General features: G+C 44.7%; 1 protein-coding gene across 1 annotated transcript in view; it reads left to right on the forward strand.

The window, feature by feature from the left end:
• The first annotated feature begins 274 nt into the window (after positions 1-274).
• Positions 275-12371, forward strand: part of LOC124034979 (solute carrier organic anion transporter family member 3A1-like) — a 92001-nt gene continuing 79904 nt past the window's right edge. Inside the window, exons 1-2 of the mRNA XM_046348371.1 lie at positions 275-322; positions 7966-8425. Of these exons, the coding sequence (XP_046204327.1) occupies positions 290-322; positions 7966-8425 (493 nt within the window). The 5' untranslated portion in view covers positions 275-289. The remainder of the gene's footprint in view (positions 323-7965; positions 8426-12371) is intronic.

Consider the following 12371-nt stretch of genomic DNA (forward strand, 5'->3'; position numbering starts at 1 on the left):
CGGTTTTCCGAACATGTTTATGGTGTGTGGACATACTGTAGCAGGGTTAATCATTCGAACCGGATAGTGACAGCTAGTTCTCCTGCAATAGACTAAGTTATCTCGCTGGAAATGGTCATCATTAGACTGGATCTGTGTAGCTTCCAGCCTTACCTTTTCTGAAAGGATGCAGGTGAAAAATCAGATCTGTACAGAGAGGAGTACCGAAGACCCCGAACACGATGATAACCAGAAACATACTTCATGTTTTTCTAATATCAAAATATTTCTAGTATCGGAATGTGCGCTGATGCTGGCGCAGGGGACGGTTGGCGCGTATCTGGTAAGTTATCCTCTCAGAACGCTGTCGAACGTCCCAACCTTCCAGTGATGGGAAATCATGTTTGATCCCCTTCACATGCGATGTAGGCGATTTTCTTTTGGTGAGAAACCGTGACGTTAGGTCAAGTGGCCCTTACACACGGAGCTCGCCAGAATCAACGTTCATGCACAACAATGTCGCCGGCGGTGTTGTTTTGTGTTCACATGAAATCAGGCTCATATCACGGAGCCTTCCAATTTCCACTGCCCATTGATTTATAACGCATACCCATCAGGCTAAGAGACTGCACCAGTAGAATGGCTGCCACGACACGTAACAACGCACAAACACTTTTTGACCGGTTCACCAGGTGACATCTGGTCTCAATATAAAATGTGTATTTTGATGGCAGTTAGGCTACATCTATTTTCAATAATGCAGATGTGGGCAATTTGTTTTGACTTGTTGGGCTGGTCTGTAGTGCAGTGCTTAGTGTACAATTAATAGTGTCCCCTTATGTCTAAGCCCCTAACCACAAGTGGTGGGAAAAGTACCCAATTGTCATACTTGAGTAAAAGTAAAGATACCTTAATAGAAAAAGTCACCAAGTAAAATCCAACTTGAGTTAAAGTCTAAAAGTATTCTGTTTTCAATATACTTAAGTATCAAAAGTAAATGTAATTGTTAAAGTATACTTAAGTATCAAAAGTAAAAGTATGAATCATTTAAAATTCCTTAGTTTAAGCAAACCAGCCGGCACCATTCTCTTGCTTTTTAATTGAAGGATAACTAGGGACACGCTTCAACACTCAGACATACAGTTGAAGTGGGAAGTTTACATACACCTTAACCAAATACATTTAAACTCAGTTTTTCACAATTCCTGACATTTAATCCTAGTAAAAATTCCCTGTTTTAGGTCAGTTCGGATCACGACTTTATTTTAAGAATGTGAAATGTCAGAATAATAGTAGAGAGAATGATTTCTTTCAGCTTTTATTTCTTTCATCACATTCCCAGTGGGTCAGAAGTTTACATTCACTCAATTAGTATTTGGTAGCATTGTCTATAAATTGTTTAACTTGGGTCAAACGTTTCAGGTAGCTTTCCACAAGCTTCCCACAATAATTTGGGTGAGTTTTGGCCCATTCCTCCTGACAGAGCTGGTGTAAGTGAGTTAGGTTTGTAGGCCTCCTTGCTCGCACATGCTTTTTCAGTTCTGCCCACGCATTTTCTACAGGATTGAGGTCAGGGCTTTGTGAATACCTTGACTTTGTTGTCCTTTAGCCATTTTCCATAACTTTGGAAGTATGCTTTTGGTCATTGTCCATTTGGAAGACCCATTTGCGACCAAGCTTTAACTTCCTGACTGATGTCTTGAGATGTTGCTTCAATATATCCACATCATTTTCCTGCCTCATGAAGCCATCTATTTTGTGAAGTGTACCAGTCCCTCCTGCAGCAAAGCACCCCCACAACATGATGCTGCCACCCCCATGCTTCATGGTTGGGATGGTGTTCTTCGGCTTGTAATCCCTCCCCCTTTTTCCTACAAATATAATGATGGTCATTATGGCCCAAAAGTTATATTTTTGTTTCATCAGACCAGAGGACATTTCTCCAAAAAGTACCATCTTTGTTCCCATGTGCAGTTGCAAACCGTAGTCTGGCTTTTTTATGGTGGTTTTGGTGCAGTGGCTTCTTCCTTCCTGAGTGGCCTTTCAGGTTATGTTGATATAGGACTTGTTTTACTGTGGATATAGATACTTTTGAACCTGTTTCCTCCAGCATCTTCACAAGGTCCTTTGCTGTTGTTCTGGGATTGATTTTCACTTTTCTCACGAAAGTACGTTCATCTCTAGGAGACAGAACGAATCTCCTTCCTGAGCGATATGACGGCTGCGTGGTCCTATGGTGTTTATATTTGCGTACTATTGTTTGTACAGATGAACGTGGTTCCTTCAGGGGTTTGGTTACCTTTCGGTTACTGGCCCAACGCTCTAACTACTAGGCTACCTGCAGCCCCATATAGACCTAGTTACTATGGTGTCAGAGTACTGGCTAGGCCAGAGAGCTGTATTTGTAGACCTAGTTACTATGGTATTAATCTAGAGCTGTATTTGTAGAACTAGTTACTATGGTATTAATCTAGAGCTGTATTTGTAGAACTAGTTACAATGGTATTAATCTAGAGCTGTATTTGTAGAACTAGTTACTATGGTATTAATCTAGAGCTGTATTTGTAGAACTAGTTACAATGGTATTAATCTAGAGCTGTATTTGTAGAACTAGTTACTATGGTATTAATCTAGAGCTGTATTTGTAGAACTAGTTACTATGGTATTAATCTAGAGCTGTATTTGTAGAACTAGTTACTATGGTATTAATCTAGCACTGTATTCTGCTGTTTTTCCAAACTTTTGACTGGCACTGTATATGTTTTGACTTCCTGTCTAGGGTTACACCCAGCAGTTTAGTCTCCTCAACTTCCTGTCTAGGGTTACACCCAGCAGTTTAGTCTCCTCAACTTACTGTCTAGGGTTACACCCAGCAGTTTAGTCTCCTCAATTTACTGTCTAGGGTTACACCCAGCAGTTTAGTCTCCTCAACTTACTGTCTAGGGTTACACCCAGCAGTTTAGTCTCCTCAACTTCCTGTCTAGGGTTACACCCAGCAGTTTAGTCTCCTCAACTTACTGTCTAGGGTTACACCCAGCAGTTTAGTCTCCTCGACTTACTGTCTAGGGTTACACCCAGCAGTTTAGTCTCCTCAACTTCCTGTCTAGGGTTACACCCAGCAGTTTAGTCTCCTCAACTTACTGTCTAGGGTTACACCCAGCAGTTTAGTCTCCTGAAGTTACTGTCTAGGGTTACACCCAGCAGTTTAGTCTCCTCAACTTACTGTCTAGGGTTACACACAGCAGTTTAGTCTCCTCAACTTACTGTCTAGGGTTACACCCAGCAGTTTAGTCTCCTCAACTTACTGTCTAGGGTTACACCCAGCAGTTTAGTCTCCTCAACTTACTGTCTAGGGTTACACCCAGCAGTTTAGTCTCCTCAACTTACTGTCTAGGGTTACACCCAGCAGTTTAGTCTCCTCAACTTACTGTCTAGGGTTACACCCAGCAGTTTAGTCTCCTCAACTTACTAAATTGCCACATTATTCAATAATAGATGTAGATCATGATATTAGAACCAAAATGTTGACCAGAAGGCCCTAGATCAAATCAAATTGTATTGTCACATGCACCGAATACAACAGGTGTAGGTAGACCTTACAGTGAAATGCTGAATACAACAGGTGAACAGGTAGACAACAGGTAGACCTTACAGTGAAATGCTGAATACAACAGGTGTAGGTAGACCTTACAGTGAAATGCTGAATACAACAGGTGAACAGGTAGACAACAGGTAGACCTTACAGTGAAATGCTGAATACAACAGGTGAACAGGTAGACAACAGGTAGACCTTACAGTGAAATGCTGAATACAACAGGTGAACAGGTAGACAACAGGTAGACCTTACAGTGAAATGCTGAATACAACAGGTGAACAGGTAGACAACAGGTAGACCTTACAGTGAAATGCTGAATACAACAGGTGAACAGGTGAACAGGTAGACAACAGGTAGACCTTACAGTCAAATCAAATCAAATTTTATTTGTCACATACACATGGTTAGCAGATGTTAATGCGAGTGTAGCGAAATGCTTGTTACAACAGGTGAACAGGTAGACAACAGGTAGACCTTACAGTGAAATGCTTACTTAACAAGCCCTTATAAGAGGTTGTGTTCAGCGCATTTGACAAATAAAGTGTGATTTGATTTGAGATGTCAACCTTATAGCTCAGTTCTGTAGCTCAGTTCTGTAGCTCAGTTAGCTCAGTTGGTAGAGCATGGTGCTTGTAACGCCAGGGTAGTGGGTTCGATCCCCGGGACCACCCATACGTAGAATGTATGCACACATGACTGTAAGTCGCTTTGGATGAAAGCGTCTGCTAAATGGCATATATTTATATTTATATTTATAGGCTCCTCGTCTCCCCCACAGTACATAGACAGATATCCCTCTCCCCCCCACTACATAGACAGATAGCCCTCTCCTCCACACTACATAGACAGATAGCCCTCTCCCCCACACTACATAGACAGATAGCCCTCTCCCCCCACTACATAGACAGATAGCCCTCTCCCCCACACTACATAGACAGATAGCCCTCTCCCCCATTACATAGACAGATAGCCCTCTCCCCCACACTACATAGACAGATAGCCCTCTCCCCCACACTACATAGACAGATAGCCCTCTCCTCCACACTACATAGACAGATAGTCCCTCTCCTCCACACTACATAGACAGATAGTCCTCTCCCCCACACTACATAGACAGATAGCCCTCTCCCCCACACTACATAGACAGATAGCACTACATAGACAGATAGTCCTCTCCTCCACACTACATAGTACAGATAGCCCTCTCCCCCACACTACATAGACAGATAGCCCTCTCCTCCACACTACATAGACAGATAGCCCCCCCACTACATAGACAGATAGCCCTCTCCTCCACACTACATAGACAGATAGCCCTCTCCCCCACACTACATAGACAGATAGCCCTCTCCCCCACACTACATAGACAGATAGTCCTCTCCTCCACACTACATAGACAGATACAGATAGCCCTCTCCTCCACACTACATAGACAGATAGCCCTCTCCCCACACTACATAGACAGATAACCCTCTCCCCCATACATAGACAGATAGCCCTCTCCTCCACACTACATAGACAGATAGCCCTCTCCCCCACACTACATAGACAGATAGCCCTCTCCTCCACACTACATAGACAGATAACCCTCTCCCCCACACTACATAGACAGATAGCCCTCTCCTCCACACTACATAGACAGATAGCCCTCTCCCCCACACTACATAGACAGATAGCCCTCTCCCCCACACTACATAGACAGATAGCCCTCTCCCCCACACTACATAGACAGATAGCCCTCTCCCCCCATTACATAGACAGATAGCCCTCTCCCCCACACCACATAGACAGATAGCCCTCTCCCCCACACTACATAGACAGATAGTCCTCTCCTCCACACTACATAGACAGATATCCCTCTCCTCCACACTACATAGACAGATAGCCCTCTCCCCACACTACATAGACAGATAGCCCTCTCCCCCACACTACATAGACAGATAGCCCTCTCCCCCATTACATAGACAGATAGCCCTCTCCCCACACTACATAGACAGATAGCCCTCTCCCCCACACTACATAGACAGATAGCCCTCTCCTCCACACTACATAGACAGATAGTCCCTCTCCTCCACACTACATAGACAGATAGTCCTCTCCTCCACACTACATAGACAGATAGCCCTCTCCCCCACACTACATAGACAGATAGCCCTCTCCCCCACTACATAGACAGATAGTCCCTCTCCTCCACTACATAGTACAGATAGCCCTCTCCCCCACACTAGACAGATAGCCCTCTCCTCCACACTACATAATACAGATATCCCTCTCCCCCACTACATAGACAGATAGCCCTCTCCCCACACTACATAGACAGATAGCCCTCTCCCCCACACTACATAGACAGATAGCCCTCTCCCCCACTACATAGACAGATAGCCCTCTCCTCCACTACATAGACAGATATCCCTCTCCTCCACTACATAGACAGATAGCCCTCTCCTCCACACTACATAGACAGATAGCCCTCTCCTCCACACTACATAGACAGATAACCCTCTCCCCCACACTACATAGACAGATAGCCCTCTCCTCCACACTACATAGACAGATAGCCCTCTCCCCCACACTACATAGACAGATAGCCCTCTCCCCCACACTACATAGACAGATAGCCCTCTCCCCCACACTACATAGACAGATAGCCCTCTCCCCCATTACATAGACAGATAGCCCTCTCCCCCACACCACATAGACAGATAGCCCTCTCCCCACACTACATAGACAGATAGTCCTCTCCTCCACACTACATAGACAGATATCCCTCTCCTCCACACTACATAGACAGATAGCCCTCTCCCCACACTACATAGACAGATAGCCCTCTCCCCCACACTACATAGACAGATAGCCCTCTCCCCCACTACATAGACAGATAGCCCTCTCCCCCACACTACATAGACAGATAGCCCTCTCCCCCATTACATAGACAGATAGCCCTCTCCCCCACACCACATAGACAGATAGCCCTCTCCCCCACACTACATAGACAGATAGTCCTCTCCTCCACACTACATAGACAGATATCCCTCTCCTCCACACTACATAGACAGATAGCCCTCTCCCCCACACTACATAGACAGATAGCCCTCTCCTCCAGACTACATAGACAGATAGTCCTCTCCTCCACACTACATAGACAGATAGCCCTCTCCCCCCACTACATAGACAGATAGTCCTCTCCTCCACACTACATAGACAGATAACCCTCTCCTCCACACTACATAGCCAGATAGCCCTCTCCTCCACTACATAGACAGATAGTCCTCTCTTCCACACTACATAGACAGATAGCCCACTCCTCCACTACATAGACAGATAGCCCTCTCCTCCACACTACATAGACAGATAGCCCTCTCCCCCACTACATAGACAGATAGTCCTCTCCTCCACACTACATAGACAGATAGTCCTCTCCTCCACACTACATAGACAGATAGCCCTCTCCTCCACACTACATAGACAGATAGCCCTCTATAATATACATATTAATAACAGAACAACTGTCCACACTACATAGACAGATAGCCCTCTCCTCCACACTACATAGACAGATAGCCCTCTCCCCCACTACATAGACAGATAGTCCTCTCCTCCACACTACATAGACAGATAGTCCTCCCCCCAGACAGATAGCCCTCTCCTCCACACTACATAGACAGATAGCCCTCTCCTCCACACTACATAGACAGATAGCCCTCTCCCCCCACTACATAGACAGATAGTCCTCTCCTCCACACTACATAGACAGATAGCCCTCTCCTCCACACTACATAGACAGATAGCCCTCTCCTCCACACTACATAGACAGATAGACAGATAGTCCTCTCCTCCACACTACATAGACAGATAGCCCTCTCCCCCACTCCACACTCTCCTCCACACTACATAGACAGATAGCCCTCTCCTCCACACTACATAGACAGATAGCCCTCTCCCCTCACTACATAGACAGATAGCCCTCTCCTCCACACTACATAGACAGATAGTCCTCTCCTCCACACTACATAGACAGATAGTCCTCTCCCCCACACTACATAGACAGATATCCCTCTCCCCCACACTAAATAGACAGATAGCCCTCTCCCCCACTACATAGACAGATAGTCCTCTCCCCCACACTAAATAGACAGATAGCCCTCTCCCCCACTACATAGACAGATAGCCCTCTCCTCCACACTACATAGACAGATAGCCCTCTCCCCCCACTACATAGACAGATAGCCCTCTCCTCCACACTACATAGACAGATAGCCCTCTCCCCACACTACATAGACAGATAGTCCTCTCCCCACACTACATAGTACAGATAGTCCTCTCCTCCACACTACATAGACAGATAGCCCTCTCCCCCCACTACATAGACAGATATAACATTGTGTTTCTAGGTGAGTGTTCTGACCACCCTGGAGCGCCGCTTCAACCTCCAGTCCGCCGACGTGGGCGTGATCGCCAGCAGCTTCGAGATCGGCAACCTGGCCCTCATCCTATTTGTCAGCTACTTCGGCGCAAAGGCCCACCGGCCGCGTCTGATAGGCTGTGGGGGTCTCGTCATGGCGCTGGGCGCGCTGCTCTCCGCCCTGCCAGAGTTCCTGACCCACCAATATGAGTATGAGGCCGGGGATGGGTGGCACGCGGAGGACGGGAGAGATGTGTGTTCCAACATGACCAGGACTGAGGGCAGAGACTCTGCCTTCCTGTGTGGGAACAAGTCCAACACCAACATGATGTACCTGCTGCTGATAGGGGCCCAGGTACTGCTGGGGATCGGGGCAACACCAGTACAGCCTCTAGGGGTGTCCTACATAGACGACCACGTCAAGAGGAAAGACTCCTCTCTGTATATAGGTGAGTATATCAACCTTATATAATATACATATTAATAACAGAACAACTGTTACTCGTCTCTGTATATGGAGTAGGACCAGGACCACACGCATGGAACCTCCCAGAGGAGTAAGGAGTAGGAAGAAAGTAGTGACTCGTCTCTATACTGTATATAGAGGTCAGTTAACTACCTCTCCCTAACCACAATAACCCTAACCACAATTCCAGCAGGTTCTCTCTGTATATACTGTAGGTGAGTAGGACCACACACTTTAGAACAAAATAACTCGGAGCACCTCGCTGAAACGTTCAACCAGCCCGTCCGTTTGAGGGTGGTAAGGGGTTGTGCCATGCTGTCTGTGATGCTGCTTTATGAGTTTGGAGTTGAATTTGGTTCCCTGATCTGTGACAATATAACCTATTGGAACATGACTAACTACTTGTTAGTTTTCCTGTGATGTGTTTGGAAACCAGAGGGCAGAGTTAGGTCACTACATTCAGCCTAGGCCTGATTCATGTCAGAGCAGATGGTTGGGAGAATGGAACATAATTATAATAAACACTCTAAATTGACCACAATTATATTGACCCAAAAATAGATTGTATTTGAATATAACAGGAATTTCATAGCTTGATTACATTGAGACACGATCAAATGTCTTTTTTTTCGCTGGATTCCTGGCGGTTTTTAGTCTTTTTGGACCAATTATTATTGTAATGTTTTTTTGCAAAAAGCTTTGGGGGGGCCCAAAACAAATGACTGGCAGGCCAATTTTGGCACGAGGGCTGCCAGTTGCCGACCCCTGCCATAGAGGTTAAGTGTTGAGAGAGAATGATGAGGACAGTAACAGATGGTAATGAGGTAATTTACCATCAGCACAACAGGCAGAATACAGTGGCTAGTATATGTGAAGAAAAATTCAATTCAACACTATATCATAATAAATCCATTCTTTACAACATTATCTGTCTCTAACTAACAAGTACTATCCCTGGATTAACTCTCTATCTCTAACTAACAAATACTATCCCTGGATTAACTCTCTGTCTCTAACTAACAAATACTATCCCTGGATTAACTCTCTGTCTCTAACTAACAAGTACTATCCCTGGATTAACTCTCTGTCTCTAACTAACAAGTGCTATCCCTGGATTAACTCTGTCTCTAACTAACAAGTGCTATACCTGGATTAACTCTCTGTCTCTAACTAACAAGTACTAGCCCTGGATTAACTCTCTGTCTCTAACTAACAAGTACTAGCCCTGGATTAACTCTGTTGTTCTAACTAACAAGTGCTATCCCTGGATTAACCTGGATTAACTCAAATGCCCTGGATTAACTCTGTTTCTAACTAACAAGTACTATCCCTGGATTAACTCTGTCGTTCTAACTAACAAGTACTAGCCCTGGATTAACTCTGGATTAACTAACAAGTACTATCCCTGGATTAACTCTGTCGTTCTAACTAACAAGTGCTATCCCTGGATTAACTCTGTCGTTCTAACTAACAAGTACTAGCCCTGGATTAACTCTGTCGTTCTAACTAACAAGTACTAGCCCTGGATTAACTCTGTCGTTCTAACTAACAAATACTAGCCCTGGATTAACTCTGTCGTTCTAACTAATAAATACTAGCCCTGGATTAACTCTGTGGTTCTAACTAATAAATACTAGCCCTGGATTAACTCTGTGGTTCTAACTAATAAATACTAGCCCTGGATTAACTCTGTCTCTAACTAACAAGTACTAGCCCTGGATTAACTATCTGTCTCTAACTAACAAGTACTACCCCTGGATTAACTCTCTGTCTCTAACTAACAAGTACTAGCCCTGGATTAACTATCTGTCTCTAACTAACAAGTACTAGCCCTGGATTAACTCTGTCTCTAACTAACAAGTACTATACCTGGATTAACTCTCTGTCTCTAACTAACAAGTACTAGCCCTGGATTAACTCGCTGTCTCTAACTAATAAATACTAACCCTGGATTAACTCTGTCTCTAAGTAACAAGTACTAGCCCTGGATTAATTTTGTGGCTCTAACTCACAAGTGCTATCCCTGGATTAACTCTGTCTCTAAGTAACAAGTCCAAACCTGGATTAACTCTCTGTCTCTAACTAACAAGTGCTATCCCTGGATTAACTCTCTGTCTCTAAGTAACAAGTGCTATCCCTGGATTAAATCTGTCTCTAAATAACAAGTACTAACCCTGGATTAACTCTGTCTCTAAGTAACAAGTGCTATCCCTGGATTAACTCTGTCTCTAAGTAACAAGTGCTATCCCTGGATTAACTCTGTCTCTAAGTAACAAGTACTAACCCTGGATTAACTCTGTCTCTAAGTAACAAGTGCTATCCCTGGATTAACTCTGTCTCTAACTCACAAGTGCTATCCCTGGATTAACTCTGTCTCTAACTAACAAGTACTAACCCTGGATTAACTCTCTGTCTCTAACTAACAAGTACTATCCCTGGATTAACTCTCTGTCTCTAACTAATAAATACTAACCCTGGATTAACTCTGTCTCTAAGTAACAAGTACTAGCCCTGGATTAACTTTGTGGCTCTAACTCACAAGTGCTATCCCTGGATTAACTCTCTGTCTCTAACTATCAAGTACTAACCCTGGATTAACTCTGTCTCTAAGTAACAAGTACTATCCCTGGATTAACTCTCTGTCTCTTAACTAACAAGTACTAGTCCTGGATGAGCTCTGTGGCTCTAACTAATAAATACTAGCCCTGGATTAACTCTCAAATTAATCTCTCCCCTACATTTAAATCACCATCAAGACTAATGGCGTGACTAAGGGGCTGACTGAGGGACTGATTCTGACCAGTTACTAGGTTACGTAAACCTAATGACAGTGACTACAGAGGTTTAATGACACAGTGACTACAGAGGTCTAATGACACAGTGACTACAGAGGTCTAATGACACAGTGACTACAGAGGTCTAATGACACAGTGACTACAGAGGTCTAATGACACAGTGACTACAGAGGTTTAATGACACAGTGACTACAGAGGTTTAATGACACTGACTACAGAGGTCTAATGACACAGTGACTACAGAGGTTTAATGACACAGTGACTACAGAGGTCTAATGACACAGTGACTACAGAGGTCTAATGACACAGTGACTACAGAGGTCTAATGACACAGTGACTACAGAGGTCTAATGACACAGTGACTACAGAGGTCTAATGACACAGTGACTACAAACATCTAATGGCACAGTGACTACAGAGGTCTAATGACACAGTGACTACAGAGGTCTAATGACACAGTGACTACAGAGGTCTAATGACACAGTGACTACAGAGGTCTAATGACACAGTGACTACAAACATCTAATGGCACAGTGACTACAGAGGTCTAATGACACAGTGACTACAGAGGTCTAATGACACAGTGACTACAAACATCTAATGGCACAGTGACTACAGAGGTCTAATGACACAGTGACTACAGAGGTCTAATGACACAGTGACTGACAGTGTTATTAGACCTTTGTAGTCACTGTGTCATTAGACCTCTGTAGTCACTGTGTCATTAGACCTCTGTAGTCACTGTGTCATTAGACCTCTGTAGTTAATGTGTCATTAGACAGAACCAGGCTACCAGCAGACTAGAACCAGGCTACATTAGACAGAACCAGGCTACCAGCAGACTAGAACCAGGCTACCAGCAGGCTAGAACCAGACTACCAGCAGGCTAGAACCAGGCTATTGCCAGACTAGAACCAGGCTACCGTCAGACTAGAACCAGGCTACCAGCAGGCTAGAACCAGGCTACCAGCAGGCTAGAACCAGGCTACCGGCAGGCTAGAACCATGCTACCAGCAGGCTAGAACCAGGCTACTGCCAGGCTAGAATCAGGTTACCACCAGGCTAGAATCAGGTTACCACCAGACTAGAACCAGGCTAACAGCATGCTAGAACCAGGCTACTACCAGGCTAGAA

Source organism: Oncorhynchus gorbuscha, linkage group LG05 (assembly GCF_021184085.1).
Source record: "Oncorhynchus gorbuscha isolate QuinsamMale2020 ecotype Even-year linkage group LG05, OgorEven_v1.0, whole genome shotgun sequence".
NCBI lineage: Eukaryota > Metazoa > Chordata > Actinopteri > Salmoniformes > Salmonidae > Oncorhynchus > Oncorhynchus gorbuscha.